Raw genomic sequence first — 17,092 nt, forward strand, 5'->3', positions numbered from 1 at the left:
CTAAAGAGTTGTCACTAAGAAGGGATGAGGTCACTAAGGAAATAAGTCTAGAGAAGGAGAGAGAAGGGGACGAGTGTGCCGCTGGGAAGGAGACCTCCCCCAGACAAACCACCGGTCTCGGACCTGCCTGTGGGAACACCGAGCCCTACCACATTTCAAATCCACTAACCAGAGCCAGCCACTGGGATCCCAGCCACCGTCCCAGAGTCTAGCATTTACAGAAGGCTCAGAGGTTCTAAGCCAGGAGCCCCTCAAACGAACTCTCTTCACATAGATAATAAGGATGATGATTTCCCCACAGTGTCAGGAAGGTGCAGTTGTTAAACACTTTTTCCATACCGTCTTATCATTTGCTTGCTACCGTGATGCTGTGAGAAAATGGTGCAATTACATTTTGACATTTAAAGGCAGATTGGACTTTGAGGGGCAAGAGGGTGATTGACGCCTTGTCCAAGGATTTAGAGGAGGCGAAGCCAGCACCAGAGCTGGGCCTTCTGATTCCTGGCCTGTGGGCTGCCTCTCCACCCCTTTCCTCTCTGCCTGTACATTGTGCTTTGGGGTTCATGGTACAGTTTCTGACAGCACCCAGACTGGCAGTGCCTCCCAAACTGGCCCGACCCCAGAACGAACCTTCCTGAACCTTACTGAAAATCCAAATTCCATGCTTGGAGCGTCATTGGTCTGTTCCAGCCGCATCCCAACCACTCTTGTAGCCTCATCCCAACCCAGACCAGCAACACCTGTGCTACTAGGCCACTCCAGTAGCACCTGTTCTCCCCACTTCTGTTTGCCTTCCTGAAGTCTGTTCTTCAGACAGTGGCTAGAGAGAACCTTCCAGAATTTTTAACTCTTTTGTTCAAACTCCTCTACCGGCTTGCAACAAAATCCACAGCCCTCCTCAAGCCCTGTTCCCCCATCTCTATGAAACCTTTTTTAGCCCTCCTATCTTAAACCTTCCTTCTGCACCAGCCACACAAGACTCCAGACTCCAAGCATCCTCCTGCCTCAGAGTCTCCTGCCTGTGTTCCTTCTTTCTGGAATATTCCTACTCCGTTGAGTCCTATGACTCTCTCTCCCACTTGCTTCAGGTCTCTAATGCATCTGACGGAAAACAGCACCCAGCGCTCTTCACCTCACTCAGATTCTTCTTTGTTCTTCCTGGCTCTTTTCACACCCCTCACTAAAATGCGGCAGGGCCTTGTTCTGTCTACTGAGTGATGCCTGGCCCTTGATAGGTGCCCAGCAAATAGTCATGAAACAAAGAAGTGAATGGATGCATGGCTAACCAGACTCAAAGGTGAAGATGCTTATTCAAAGCCCTGTAGGTCCATGCTCGGGGGAGGATGCCTGTATGAGTTGGCTGCTCTCTGCCCTGAGAGCACTCCTACACACTAATCCTGGACAAACAGGGTCCCCCAAGGAAATCAGTTTTCAGAACCTGCTGGCCAGCCGTCCCTGGCTGCTGTCACACCAGAGGCCAGCAGGAGGAGAACTGTGTGATCACCCCCCAAAGAGCAGACGTGGTATTTACAGGGCTGTGGTGACACAGGGCAACCCTTGTTTTGATTCCCAGGTCCTGCCCCAGACCATCCACAGTGACAGAATAGGTGCAGAAGGACAGGCGAGTCTCACCCGTCCCAGGGAAACAGAGATGATCCCGTGGGCTCTCAGGAGCCATTGCTAGCACCCTGTAAATATTCTCCAAGAGCTCACATGGAAGCTGGCCCAGTGGGCAGCAGGAAGCCAGGGTTTTCAGAAAAATGTCTTTACCAAGGCTGGAACCACGTCAGATTCTATTATTAATTAATCATGCAAAAAGAAGGGACACAATGAAAAAGATGCCAGGCAATTTAAATCTCTCATCATTGACACTGCGTTTCCCTGACCCCGAGTGTTACCAAAATGGCTCCTTTAATACAAAGAGTTCCAAACTTCCAATGAGAAAATCGAAGCAGAGTATCTGTCCCATTTGGGGTCTCGACTCGTGGACTAGATTTGTGGCATCCAAGGCAGGAGCCACCAGCTACATGTGGCTTCTGAGCACCTGAAATCCAAAACCAACATGTGCTCGTAATACAAAATACGCACTGGACTTTGGAGACTATGGGGGGAAAAAGTAAAATATCTAATTAATTATTTTTACGTTGATTATGTTGAAATGATCATTTCTTTTGGCTGAGTGATAATTTCTTTTGGATAATTTTCTTTTGGCTGTAGTGAGTTAATATATTAATATATTTTAAAATTCATTTCACCTGGTTTTTTTGTTTTAAAAATGAAACTACTAGAAAATTGAAAATTATATATGTAGCTCACACTGTACTTTAACTGGACAGTGCTGGGCCAGAATGCTTTGGACCATCTCACAATTGCCGGTACATTCTCTCCATGTTCTCTGATAACTTGGGTTTCTGAGTGACTTCGTGCTTCTTGGAGACACCGTAGATATTTCTGTCTCTGGAGCAGGTATTCTCTGTCCCTTAAAGCTACAATGACCTTCTTGCTTTTCATCCCACTCTTAAGTCCTGTGGACCAGGGGCACAGGGTCACATGGAGAGACTGAGGTCTGGGCAGCTCAGGGATAACCTAGCTGGCCCATGTTGCAGGAGGTTTGCTCTCTTTCTCGTCTCTTCCTGTCGTGCTTGAATCTGTTAGGATGAGTTGCTCTTGGAACAGCAAGGCCCATTGGTTCTGTGATGTACGTAGACTTCAGCAACTTGACCTTGGGCTGTGGTCTGCAAATGACTCTCAGCTGCATCCTGCCTCTGCCTCGGGCATGGGGAGAAAACATCCCGTGGAGGAAAGAGTATTATTTTACAGGGGGGTGGGGAGGGTTGGGGGAAGCAAGGACCTGCTTGCCTTGTGCGCCTGGCATGCAGAATCTGAGTGGGTGTTACTCTACGCTGACAGCTCCTAGCCCTGGCCGATGGGCTCTGGATGCTCTTAGGAGACACGTGGAGACTTCACATTCCACTTTCAGGAAGATCAGCCTCGCACACCTGGTAAGGTCTGTGTCTGTGACAATAGAGCCGCTTTCTCAGGTGCTTCCTTCAGTTCTCAACCTTGCAGTACAGAGCATGTCACCCAAGCTGGGCGGGAAGCCATCCCTGGGCTTCAGCAGAAGCTATGTGCAGTGGTGAAAATAGCTAAGTGGTCAGGGCAAATGGCTAGATTAGGGGTGATTTCCTTCCGTCTCCTTGAAATTTGCTTCTCACTTATCGAGTATTCCTTTTTTAAAACAAGGGACATATCTATGCAGGGGTCCTACAGAAGTACTAAAGACAACAGGGATCGCTCAATGGTGCAGAGTGTGCGTGACGCATGGAAGACACATGTGATAGGTCCAAAGGCGACTGTGTGTCTTGGGTGGCCTCTGTGACTTTGCATGCACTGTGTGAATACAGATTATCCACCAACCGCACGCCTGCGCCGTGCACTTGTGGTTCTCGGCAGAACACTTGGAGTTGCTGGGGGCTGAGTGGGAAGGTCGAGAAGATGTCTGTTACAGGCTGAAGGGGCATCTTTGGGAGTAGTCTCTGAAATCTTCTCTCACCCAAATACCCACGCATTCTCACCTTGTTTTAAATTGCTTAACACTTTACAAGACAGCCTTGAAAATCCCTGGCAGGACTTTTTTTTTTTTTGAAGATTTTTTTATTTATTTGACAGACAGAGATCACAAGCAGGCAGAGAGGCAGGCAGAGAGAGGGAGAAGCAGACTCCCTGCTGAGCAGAGAGTCTGATGTGGACCCTGAGATCATGACCTGAGCAAAGGCAGAGGCTTTAACCCACTGAGCCACCCAGGTGCCCCCTCTTCCCCCGGGCAGGATTTTTAAAGCAGCATTAAATACAGAGCTCCTGTCCCATGGGGAAAGAAAAGGAGAAAGTTGCAGGGCCCATGGCACCTTTGCTGGGGCCTCCCCTGCCAGGGCTTCCTGCTGCCCTGAGATGGAGATGCTTCGACTTACACGCTTGGAGCCGACACCGCCTCCCTGCTCTATTGTGGCCGCCCCAGGCCCTCTTGTCACCTGTCCCAGGGCTCTCAGCTGCCTGTGGGCCCCCATCCCACGCAAGCAGTAATGCAGGGCTCAATACCAATTAGCAGCAGCGCGGGCAGGCTGAATGGCAGAACGTCTTCCCCTCCATCCGTGCTCCCCCTCACCGCTCCCCCCTTGTTTTCATCGGGCCTCTTCACAGGCACCAGCTGCCTCATTAAAGATCAGTCTTCAGGCAGGGCTTCACCTGTACCCACCCTTAGCATAGCTGTCAAGCCCATGGCCGCATGTGAGGCGTTTGCTGGCTGCTGGAGGCACAGAGCCCAAGAGCTTGCGAATGGAGGGGAGGGCGGCAGCCAGCGGTAAAGGTATGGCTTCCCTTCCCTATCCCCCCAACAGTCAGGGGAGGGCTGGCCTGGGCAAGCATGATGGTCTATGGTGGTGCCAGGCCTCTCTGAGGGCAACCTTGGTTGGGGGGGACTGGGAGCGAGCACAGGGAGGGGCCCCCAAGGCACGGCCAGGGCATGAGTGCCTACACAGGTGCTGGAGGAAGAAGACGGGGGAAAGCAGAACCATGAGAACTGTGGGAGAGGAAATGAGGAGGTTCCCACTCCTGTGCAGCCCCCAGGGCTCACCCCAGCAAGAGAACCCTGGTCCCGAGGGTGGTTCTGAGGTCCTCCTCCCACCCATCCTGTGACCTGGGCACCCACCTCCCCAGCGCTGTGGTGCTCCTGGCGCCTCTTCTTACCCCGTCCCAGACCAGGTGGCCTTTCCCATATATTTCCTCTCTTCAAATTTATTTTTCTCTATGCTTGGTCCTGATGCCTGATTCTGCCATAGGCACCTGTGGCCTAAAGGGTTGTCCCCCTTTGGCGATTTCTGAGGCTCTGACTTTTCACCTCCGCATGGCAAGAGGTCGGCCTTCCACTCAGTAACCGCCAGAGGCCCAGCCGATGTGGAAAATAATTTTCCAGACCCCGACTCCCTGCTGTTGCTAACGGGCAGCACCCCTCTTCCATCACCGCACCCCTCCCCCAAGGTGGACATTGCTCTCCTCTCTGAGAGCTTTCTCGCCCTTGCCCACGGCCCTTGCACTCTGGCATCCGCCAGAGGAAGTGTGTGCTCGGGCCACCCCACCCTCGGCCGGGGGCTTCCCAGCCAATGAAAACGCTGCTCTGCTGGTGGAGGGCCAGCTTAATCCTCCAAACTCCTGCTGCCCTTGGGTTGTTTCACAATGGACAAGTATGTTGGGAAAGGCTGCCAGGCCATGGCGGTGCGCGTGTGCGCGTGTGCTGGGGGTGTGCCAGTGTCTGTGTGTGCGCACGTGGGTCTGCGTGAGTGTGCTCCCTGGCGTGTGCCCCACAGGCGTGTGTGCCCCCGGCAGGAGGGAGGGGTGTCCTGGAGTGGGGCAGGGGGGTGCGGCGAGCTGGGCGCGGGCTCTGCTGGGACGCAGCCCCAGGGTCTTGTGGTGGCGGCTGGCTTCGTGGCAAACCAGGGTCTCCAACAGCAGAAGCCAGAGGGCCAAACTGGTGAAAAGCCCCGATGTGCTACTGCGTCCCCTCAGACTGCCATGGGGACATTAAACCTTCAACAATCTGGGGCTCTGACGGCTGGTTCTTGGTTCTCTGCCTGGAAAAACAGTAGGCGAATAGTAAAACCTTAAATTCTAACATGTGTAAGTTATACATCTTATTTTCATTTTCAGCCCATGTTCCCCTCTGTAAGACATCAGGAAAAAATTACCGTCTGACTTCTAATATCTCAGTGGACCATTTATCTCCCAGCTATGATAAGTGATCTTCAATATTTTTTTCCTTTCAGATTAAGAAACAAATTCATTTAATTGTCTTTATTGAATGTTCTCTGGCCCCCCTGGCCTGCTGGAGTCCCCCCCCCCCCACCGCACCCGCCCCTTCAGGACCCATTCTTCCTCTCCTCTGTGGTCACTGCCCTCCCTGCCCTGCGAGGCCCTGTCTGGCAGGACTGGGCTTCTTACGTCCTTGGGATGGTTGGTCCCTGCCCAGAGCAGAGTGAGGAGGGCAGCGGCCAGGCCTTTGGGAAGCCTGGAGTCTTTCTTCGGCCCAAGGTTGGGCCGCTGTAATCTGAACCTTATCTGAACTCCTTGGTCTGAGGGCCTGGTTTGGAGCTCTTGAGAGAACTGGCTGTCTCCCAGGTCTCATGCTTCCTGCGCTGTGTAACCACGGCGGCAGCCTCTCTGGGGCCTTCCAGTCGTCCCCTTTGGTCCCGCGGCTGCTGCTGGAGTGGCTGAACAGAAGCAAGGGCAGGGTGGGATGGCACTTCCCCTGGGCACTCTGGGGGGACCATGATGCCGGGCTTGGGGAGGGTGTGGAACATTCTGCCAACCTCCTCCCAGCCTGGGGGTGGGGGGCACAAGTCGGGTGTCAGCTTAGATCTCCAGACAGCTGCTCAAGGCTGAGCTGAGGCCAGGGAGCAGCCTTCCACTGGCCTACGGACATTGAGGTTGGGCTGGACGATTTTTCCTTTGTGTACTTCCTTAATGGTTCTTCCGTGACCGTGGCCAGGGCTGCAACCTGTCACCAGGGCCACAACTTAGTAGGCTGAAGTTCTTGGATTGTATTCCTTCTTCGTGCAGTACCCAGTTTCTTTGCGTGCGTGCGTGGGCGTGTGTTTCAAAGTAAACTCTCTGTCCAGTGTGGGGCTCAAGCTCGGGACCCTGAGATGCTCCACCAGCAGAGCCAGCTGGGCATGCGTGCCTGTGTTTTGATAGGAAAGCTTAACCCTGAAGACCTGAGTCCTGTGTCCACTTTTATGAACTGTGTGACCCTGGGCCAGTCACCTCACCTCTCAGTTTGCTTAACCATAAAGAGGAGGTGTGAACCCTCACCGTGGCTACTGTGGAGGAGTCCTGGGAAGTTTAGCTAGAACAGTGTATGAGAAATACATTAAAATCATAAAAGTGCAGTAGATAGAGTCCACTCAGAAACCACCGATTGCTCATCTCCCATGGAAGGCTCAACATAACACACTGAGGTTTAGGAGAAAGGAATGTCAGCCTCTCAGGAGACCCCCAGTCCAGCCAGGGGGAAGGGCCTCCACCAGGCTAACAATCCCATGGTGTGACCAGTGCCAGAACCCCGGGCAGAAACAGAGCGCCATGGGGGGTGTAGAGGCCTACTTGGGGGCCACCTGGGGGCCCTGGCAAGGCACCTGTGGGGGGAGTACAGGTTGCCTGGCGACAGGGCTAAAAATGTCCCCTGCAGTCAGATTGGGAGGGTTGCAAGCGCCGTCCTGAGAAGTCCAGACTGTAGTCTGAAGCCAGTGAGAAGCTGCCAGCAGTTTGTAAGTACCGTAATTATAGGATTGGGCTGGGATTTGAAGAAGACTCTGGTGGCGGCGTGGAGGAGAGAAATAAGGCAGCAGCAGCAGCAGCAGCCCTACCCCAAGTGGGGCTGGGAGATGGCGCCATGGTTGTCTGCCCACGCTGGGCTGATGGCAGCTGCAGTGATGACTTCCTCTGGGCTTTGTGTCCTCTCACTCCAGGGAGTCTCCGGTGGACTGCAGTGTTAGCAAATGCGGGAAGCTAGTTGGTGGAAGCGAGTCCAACGCCATGAACTACAACAGCTACATGGACGAGAAGAACGGCCCCCCTCCTCCCAACATGACCACCAACGAGAGGAGGGTCATCGTCCCCGCAGGTACTTTGCGAACCAGGCTGCCGGCTGGCATCTGAGTCCTCGGTTTTCTGGGCTAGAAGTTGGAGGGCATGCTTGTCCCGTGGGCCTGGTCGCTAGGCAGTCCCCTCTTCCCAATGGACATGCCTACTTGGGAAAAAGCTACTTTTCTCAGTTTCTTCCAACTGCCCTTCATGAGAATATCCCACATGTCACCAGCACCTTCAGACAGGTCACAGCACGCAGACTGTCCCCCAGGGCCTGGTACCACAGGATGAGGCCTGCAAGGGAAGGCAGAGGTGAGGCCGTCGGAATCCAAAAGGAGTCCCAGGAACTCCCGACGGCCCCGCCCTTGCCTTGAAGGAGAAGGGGCGGCTACAGAGGTCTGTCATGTCCATCAGGCATGGACTTCCTGGCAGCTGCAGGGTCCCACCTTTCCAAAATGACAGCCAGCTCTTTCAGTTTCAAAATAGAAATAACTATATTTAACAAACGGAGCGCCTTAATGTGTGCAGCAAGTTAGGTCATTGTGTAAAAATAGCCTATTTTTCCTAGGTATTGGTGCTGTTGGTTACAGAAAATAAAAATCATTGTTCAAGCCTTCAGTCCCCTGGCCGGACGCTCCGCCTCTGCTGGACCAGCAAGCTCTGGAGCCTGGTTGGAAAGGGGGTTTGAAAACTGCAACATATAGACTTGGTGCCAGGTGGAAGGAGCAAGAATGTCCAAATCTTAAGCAAAGTGAATTACAGGGCAGGGATTACAACCAATCTTACCAAAATAACATGACCAAAAAGGCAAAACCCTTTCCATTTGGAAAAGTGTAGATACAGTTGTGTCTGAGGGCAAAGGACTGGCTAGCTGTCTGAGGTAACGCGAAGGAATTTGCTTGTTGGCCTGGAAGGCATGGTTTTGTAATGAGCCTCTCCTCCCGATGCCCTTTTGTATTTATTTTCCACGGGAAGCTGTGTCTCACCAGCTCTGAGGACTATGGCCACATCCCTGCGATCTGGGCCAAATTCAAGATGGCGGGTGGTGCGAGGTGTGATTGCCCGTAAGGCCGGAGAAGCTGGGCTAGTGGGGACTCTTCCTACAGTGCCATGTAGGACTTGAAAACTGTTCACAAAGGATTTTGAGTTTCCTTCTTCCACAAGCATATGGGTTCCCAGGAACAGGAAGGAAAGAAAGAAAGGAAGAAAAGGAAGGAAAAGGAGGAAAAGGAAGAATAGCGCCCATGCTCTGAGCACTTGGCAGGTGTCAGGCACCATGTGAACTGCTTTCTCTACATTCCATTACTTCTGTCATTTAACGTTTGGTCTCCTCCCTCCTTCAGGACAGCAGGAAAGTTTAGCTCAGGTGCTTTGGGAAGGTCCAAGAAAACCATGTTTCTCCCTTCTAAATGAAGAAGCAGGCGATAAAGCAATAGTAAACCGACATGGTGGGAACCTCCCTATTCTTCCTTAAGCGAAGTCAAGCCTCACCAGGCCTTTGCTCCTTGGGCATCAAACTGCCCTGTTTCCCCAAACAGTGGCCAACATGGGAAGGCAATCTTGAGCACCGAAGACAGGGGATCAGAGATTGTCTCTGAACCAAATGTCGATAACCATCTCATTTCCACAGTCACTTCTGGGAAGTGAGAGGGGGCAAATGTGGCCAGATTGCTTGGCTGAGCCTTCAACTCTGAATTGGTATCGAAATACTTTCAGAAGGCATATCAAAATGTCAGTCCTCAATGCACCCAGGTAACCACAGTAGTAATCGTGCTACTAGCATAGATTCATATCAGAGGGTTTTCAAAGCATTTCTTGTAGTGAATTCGCTAGCTATGGATTTACTTCATTATTTTACCTCTGGTGAGATCTTTAAACATTATCCTCAGACATTTTGGATTCCTCCAGGCCAGCCTCCTGGACATGAGGGAAAGTCTCATTGGGGTGAGTCCACAAATCAAGGCAATAAAACATTTGAGGAGCAACTGATTGAATTTATGGTGGGATTTTAGGACAGGTATAAACGAGGGCCCTGGTTAATCACCAGTTTCAGGTTCAGATGGGAAGAAACTAGGACTAAATCATCCAGGAAATACATTTGGAAGGGCTTAGCATGATCTGGAGTAGAAGATTTATAATTCATTGTGCTGTAAAGGGAGAGAAATAATATTGTGATAGAGCCCAAAGCAAGAGAGGAAATAATAAAATAAATTAAATATATGGTGTAAAATTGAATTTGAGGCCTCAAATACTAAAAGTGAGGATTTAGGAGAAGCAAAAAGAGTGGAGGAAATGAAATGCTGTGGAACCCAAAGCCCACCTGTGCCACTTTTCCTTAGAATTCTGAAATGGTGCAAAGTATTTCCATTTTCCAATGGTCCGTGCCTAATTGTTTCTGGAGAGTAAAAGAGGAAAGCAAACTAAGAAATTTATCTGAGAGAGAGAGAGATGCATATAGACTTATACAATGAACCTATAGGAGGAGCTCCAGTATTTGGCCTAATTAAGGCAGGACTGTGAAAAAGCAAGAGGAGGGGCTTCGGCTCAGGGAGTGGGGGAGCCCACCCCCTCCACTAAGTGAAATCCTAGGAAGACTTAAGTTTCAGCTGGGGACTTAACCTTTCAGAACTCCATTTTTTATCACAAAATGAAAATAAAAGCCATTTTGCTGGATTTTCTGGATACGTGAAAAATGGTACATGTGGGGCAGCCTCACATAGGAAGCACCCCAAATCTGGGGTACGAATAGTAGGTCTCCCAAATCGGGTCACAGCAGCCTGTGACCCATAAGTCCAAATTCTACTCTTGCCTCTCTGGCCAGCTCCTCAACCTCCAGCACCAATATGGAAACCACTCTCACACCTCGGGGGAGACGAGGCACTTTGCAAAGCAGACTCAGCCCTTGCCCCCCAGATACTCACATAGAAAACCAAGGAGGAGTGGAGAGCCTATGGCAACCGAGGGCAATCAGTAGAAGCTCTGAAGAAAAGTGGGGGAATTCGCATCTGGTGTGAGGAAGGCAACAGAACCTTGCTCCCTCCCACTGTCACTACTAATCATTCAAACCTGGTCCCCATTTTTGCCAAGAACCTTCATAGAGTCTTTGAATGGGAGGGTAAGGAAGAGGAGAAGCAGCATGGATATTCTTACCAAGGAAACATGCTAATAAAGCAGGCCCAGTAGGAGCCCGGGGCTGACAGCCCTACAATGTCTAGTCTCCTCCCCTCCTCCAGGAAGCCTTCCATGACTCTCCAAGTTCACACTGTTTCCCTCCACCCATGATTCCTTCAACTCCCACCACAAAATCTGTTGCTGAAGTAGACAGTTTCCCACCTAAATGTTTCACATGAACAGATCTTTTGCGTGGCCGAGAGCCAGGTAGTTTTGTTGTCTGATGGGCATTTCCTTTTTTATGATGGGCATACCTGAGGTGTTTATTGGATTTACCAATAATTGGTTGCCAGGAAAAGAATTAGCCTCCAGGCTGTGATAAGTGATAAGATACAAGTACTCTAACCACTGTGGAATTTGCTGGAACTCATCACCAGCACTCAAAGTATTACCCACCCTCCTGACACACACACCTAGCCAAAAAGGAGGGTTCTAGCTAAAGATGACCTCTATCGTTACATTATTCATGTCCACTCAAAGGAGGAAGGCCTGAAAGGTTTTCTCTCTCCAATACCTTTTCCCAACCTTGGGGACATTAATATCATAAAAATGTTTTGGGAATGATCAGGTAGAGATTTCATCATAGCTGTCTCCACAAGGAGAAAACCCAGGTTGGATTTCTGTTAAAGGCTCACACCACTAGGGTTTCCAACTGTACAGATGGAATCGCAACAAAAGTGTATACATATGTGTTCTTTTCCATAGCCAGCTCAGAGATCCGTGTTCTCCCGTGAAATCACTCATGTTCTTAAGATACAGATGGTTTCCCTTTCCAGAGACTTTGGTCCCTGGTTCCTTGGGACCGTGTGTACTTTCATTTTGATACCACCATTGCTCAGGCAAAGGTTTTAATTGTCCTCCAAAAACTATAAAGAGAATGTTCTGTTGGGATGCCTCAGGAGACATCTAACCACCTCCCCCGAGGGCTAAGTGGTTCAGGCAGTGCCAGATGTGGAGAGCCAGATGGGAGTTCTAGGAGGGAACCATCTGGGAGGGAACCCACTTTCCCAGTGGGGGGCACAGCAGGAGAGGGAGCTGGAGAGGGGTGCAGGAGGGAGGAGGAGGGCGAAGAGAGGGAGGGGCGGGAATAGGGAGGGTCTACCCAGCCTTGGTGAAGGGAAGGGGGTCTTGGCCGGCCCAGACCTTGCTAACAGGTCATCTCCCCTGCAGACCCCACGCTGTGGACTCAGGAGCACGTGCGGCAGTGGCTGGAGTGGGCAATAAAGGAGTATGGCTTGATGGAGATCGACACGTCCTTTTTCCAGAACATGGATGGCAAGGAACTGTGTAAAATGAACAAAGAGGACTTCCTCCGAGCCACCTCCCTCTACAACACCGAAGTGCTGCTGTCACATCTCAGTTATCTCAGGGAAAGTAAGTGTCCTGTCTCTGTCTGGGCGGGGTGGAGTCCCAAGTCCCATGGCTGGCAGAACTCTGCAAGGCCTGCCCTTAAATGAAGACTGACTTCCCATGCAGCCAATCCAGGACCAGGAAACTGGTCTGTCTCCGCCCTCCCTGCCCCTTGGCTGGGCAGCATGCTGCAGGAGCAGGAGCCCCAGGTCAGCGCCTGTGAAGTTGCCAAAGTCACCTTGGTTCTTACAGACCCTTCAAGGGGGCTGACCCAGTCCTGCAGTGTCAAGGGAAGCACAGTAAGGAATGGAGAAAAACTAGGGAGCTGTGACCCAGTGGGGTCTGCCAGAGTGTAGTCACACTGTTTCCATGAGAACCCCTTTCCAGAAACTGCCTTGCCCTGTAATTATAAATAGATGGATATCCTGGCTGGGATTTTCCTGCACAATGATTTAAATTCCTCCAGTAAACTCCAGATCCATGGACTTAGGATTTAAGGTTTTGAAAATTTACACATTAACTTCCTCTTATCCTTAGGGTCACTCTGGCAGACCCGAACCCAGCCTTTGCCGGCTGCTAGCTACGCACCCTTGCTAGCCAAACTGGGAGCACAGGAGAAGCTCTGGGTGCACAAGGGTCTCTGGGACCCTTTCCCCTGGCACAGCGAGAAAGAAAAGAGCTCCGGAAAAGATTTTATGAAAGAAAGCATGTCTTCACTCAAAAAGTGTACCCAGTCTGAGATTTCTCAGGCATCAAGCGCCCATCAATTTCATACGAATTTCATTTGGTCTTAAACCTACACAGAGATAGGAACAGAATTTTTTCAGGCATGCTAATAATCTTCGCCGTAACGCTTCCCCAGAAATCCAGGCCCAGTAGTCTATCAATGACCCCAAGTACTGAAGGATTTGTCTGTGGCCAGAAAAGATGGTACTGAGATCAGGGAGCTGAAAACAGACGTGGGTGGGCTCTGTCTAGAAGGGAGCTTTGTAACAGCCCGGAGCAGAGAGGGATGGGCAACCTCAGGGTACAGTGTCTGCTTTCCTTAGCCCAGGCTGCCTGGCATCTTGGAGGAGTTAAGCTTTGGAGTGAAGGAGCTTGATGATTTTCAAGCCCTTTTGAAGCTGAGATCTTCGGATACTGCTTACGGGTGTCTGCTGCTTTCCCGGTCTCCCGGGCTCTGGGTTCATCAGTTCTTCGTTTGCTCCCCGTCATTTGGTGGGTCTTCAGACTCACCCTCCCTATAATCTTCTGCCTCCTTCTACAACAGTGCACGACATGGGAGCAACACACGCTGGCTTTAAAATTTAAAAATTTTCAAAATGCCTTTGGAAGTTTCCACCGGTGCCTCTGGGCTCTCTGGTCACCTCTGAGGCGTCTGGTAACCAGTGAGAGAGTGTGGGTGATGCCATATATGTTAACAGCAAACCAGTTACCTCATGTCTGAGTCTTGCTGCAACATGAGGTCAGCCCAAGAAACAGCAAGTTCAGAAAAGGGGGCGATTCTCTACCCAGTTTTTCCTGAGCTTTGGAAAACTTAACGTTTTCTAATGATCTGTGTTTCTCAGCTTTCAAGCGCTTATGGAATTTTTTAAAGAAGTTTCTTTGCACAGACCTGCCATGGTGCTAATCTGGCACAGCAGGGGGTGGGAGTGAGCCACAGAAGCGGGACTGAGAAGCAGAGACCCGCAAAGCAAGAACGCTCATGAAGCCTACCTTTCTGCTTCTTCAGGCATCAGAAGGCAGTGCTCCAGGAATCACTGGCCCCTTTACTTCCTTTGTGGGAGAAGAGAGGGACCGCAGCAACAGGCACGGCACATCCCAACAATCTAAGGGACCAGTAATTTGGGATTCCATGTCAGATAGCTTTGTTGGGAAGGCATTTGAGCACATTCTGACTTGACAGGGGTGGGGGGAAAAGGCCATTCAGGCCATGTGACTCCCCAGGCCTGCTTTCTGGCAGGTCCATTAACCATCCAAGTCCCCACGAGGATTTCCTACACAGCAGAGCCCAAGCCACAGACCCTGAAACCAGACCAGCACCTGCCCCAAAGGCCTAGTCATTTGATAAGCCGGCGGGGGGGCGGAGCGCTGGTAACCATGACGGAGGGGCACAGGTAAATAGGGAGCAAAGGGGCAAAGGAGTGAGCAGGTCATGAAGCAGTGGAGGTCAGAGGCTTGGTATTTTGGGGTACAGGTAACAGGGCAAGAAAGGGTGTACGTTGCTGCGGCTTTCCTTCCTTCTTTTAAAAAATATTTGTAGATATTGAGGAAGATGCCCCCAAGCAATAAAAGTAAGAAGTTTCTAGAAAGGAGCTTATTATGGAGCAATTTCCAGGCTGGAAAGGAGAGGGAACAAAGTATATATTTGATACAATGTTGAGCAAAATAGCTAAATAGAAAGTGGTCGGGCTGATAGAAGTTTGCCTGAGGAGGCAAAAATTAAAATCCTGTGGGAAGGTTCGAGAAGAAACGTGCCCCGGCATAGTATTGTAATAGTCTAAAGGCCTTTTGAGGAACCTAGACTTATAGTATTGTAATAGTCTAAAGGCCTTTTGAGGAACCTAGACTTAAAATGATCCACTTTCATGGGAAAAAAAAAAAAAATGGGAGTCCTGCTTCTTTTCAACGGGTGTCTAGCTTCACGTGGTAGCCTCTGGGACTCTGTGTTGGGCGAAGTCTGGCCAGCTGAGACCCCTGCGAGGAGGCCGTATGCCTGGGGACCGGCTGCTCTCAGGACTGGAACTCCCTGCCTTCGAACACGTTATTGTTTTTGAAGACTTACTTCCAACAGATGTTTTGTGCCGAAGCAGGGAGTCCCGTGCTTTGGGGACAGAGGCTAGGGGAGCTGAGTTGAGGCAGGGGCACGGGGTGCTCATTCCTTGTGCTTTGTCATCTGTCCCTATGCCGAGGAGGGGGTTGGGGTTCAAACATGTCCACTCTGGCGAGCGGTGAGAGGAAAAGAGCTCAGCTCCTCGGCACAGCGCGGGAGGGGGACGGTGGGGCCAGGGAGAGTCAACAGAAGAACATGGGAGGCCTCTTGTCACTCCAAAGTATCTGGTCTTTCTGGACTTCAATAGAAAAAGGAAACCTCATAGGACAAGAAGCTCGGGCATCTAATTCACACTCTCTCCAAGGGTGCTTGAGTTTGATTGGGCTTGTCTGGGAGGGCTAGCTCTACCTTTAAATGTTAAATAGCAAACTTACATTTTAAAATGCTATTTTTCAGGGTGGCGAAGAGATAGCAATGCCCCAGGTGCCCCCTGTGCCCTGTCTGATGGCCTGACGTCCTAGGATTTTTCTGGCCTCCTTGGAGGGGCTTATTCTCCCTAGCTTGGCTTTTCAGCTGTCCCAGAGAGAGTGGCCATCCCCTACACCTCCTCTGTAACTTCGCCCACGCTGGGAACGGGAGGAGGTTGATGAGGTGGGGTCTGGGGAGGATGCCTGTATTACTTGGGATGATTCTGGAGTCTCCTAGGGACACCAGGGCTCAGGTGTGCATCTCCCCAGGTGCCTTTCACTGCATGTGGGCAGGACGCCCCCTTGTGGACACCACGTGGACAACCGTCTCTAAACCCCATTTTAAAGCCAAAGCAACTGAGGTCTGGAGGGCTTTAGAAATTGGTGCAAAGACATACAGCCAGCGGAGGGCATCCTGGTAGCTAAGACCCAGGCCTCCAGAGTCCCATTCTGCTTCAGGGCCCACAGCCTCGTGCTCAGAAGTGAGAGGTCCCAAGAGAGACAGTGAGCCAAGCTCCCTTCTCTCCCCTGGGGCTTTTCTGTGGAGGGCCAGGCCACTTTCCCCACAGCATTTTCTGTTTTCATTTGTACCAAGAGATAAATGCTTTCCGAAACTTCCCCATGGCCTCCTGGAATGAGGCAGATTAAAGTCAAGCCTATCACCACACTAACCCTGTCCTTCTCTCTTCCCGGCGCCGCCTCACACCCTGGACCTGACCGGCGGCCGGGCCAGTATCTCTGCTGGGCACACCCCGATTGGCAGGGGCCATATTTACCATCGGAGGGCTGAGGGAAGTGAGATTGGGCTGTCACAAGGCACGGTGGGACCGGACCCCAGAGGAAGTGACAGCCGTCCGGATTGGCAGTTCAGGCTCAGGGCCCCTGGGGTGGGGGGAGTTTGGGGTTTCTGGGAGTCCAGAAGGTCCTGGGCTTGGGTGGCCAGAGGAAGGAGAAGGAAAAGGAGTCTTTTTTCCTTTTACAAAAAGTTGTGCTCCGTAGATGTTTCAGAGTCTGACCCGTGAAAAAGGCTAAAACACTGTGTTTTTAAATTGTGGTGGCACTGGAGGAAGAAATATATTGTGTGACAGGGAGACTGAAGAAAGGTATCTATCTTGATTCCCATTTTTAATTTAAACTTAATGGAAAACACATTTCGTGCTCTGTGGCATTCCCCCCCAGCAGCCTCTGAGGGCTGGGCAAAGGTGATGGGTCCGGGTAATTAAGCTGGTGAAGTATTATCCCTTCCAGGCCAGGGTCTGACCAGTAAAAGAAAACAGGATTCAGGCACAACAAAAGGCCAGATTTCCCCTGGACTCTGTAGTCAGTGCAGCCTGTGGTTGGAACATAGAGCCTTAGTTCCGGTGCTCCCTCTCCCACCCTGCCCTGCCCTGCAGCCCAGAGACAAGGAGAGCCACAGTCAGCAGGCTGTTGGGCAGGAGACAAAGGCTTTGGCCCGGGAGGCTGCAGGCTAGACCCTTGTCTCCCCTGCTCCAGGTGTCCCAGATGAAGAGCTGGTTGGGCTGGGGGACTGGAATGCTGAGAAAGCCCATTGTTGGGGCTCTACCTCACACCTGCAATGCTTCACTCTGCTCATTTCCATCTTCTTTCAGTTCCCTAAGATAATATCCAGCGACGGATGGACTCCAAAATGGAAAATTATTTTTTTCCTTATGTTTTCAGTTTTGAGGGGGAGCAC

General features: G+C 51.2%; 1 protein-coding gene across 5 annotated transcripts in view; it reads left to right on the forward strand.

The window, feature by feature from the left end:
- The window catches only part of FLI1 (Fli-1 proto-oncogene, ETS transcription factor), a 122,508-nt gene that overhangs the window by 72,391 nt on the left and 33,025 nt on the right, over window positions 1-17,092 (forward strand). For all 5 annotated transcript variants that reach the window (XM_032359182.1, XM_032359187.1, XM_032359183.1 and 2 more), the window contains 2 exons: window positions 7,518-7,672; window positions 11,977-12,180. In XM_032359182.1, coding sequence (XP_032215073.1) covers window positions 7,518-7,672; window positions 11,977-12,180 — 359 coding nt within the window. The remainder of the gene's footprint in view (window positions 1-7,517; window positions 7,673-11,976; window positions 12,181-17,092) is intronic.

Source organism: Mustela erminea, chromosome 9 (assembly GCF_009829155.1).
Source record: "Mustela erminea isolate mMusErm1 chromosome 9, mMusErm1.Pri, whole genome shotgun sequence".
Lineage (NCBI taxonomy): Eukaryota > Metazoa > Chordata > Mammalia > Carnivora > Mustelidae > Mustela > Mustela erminea.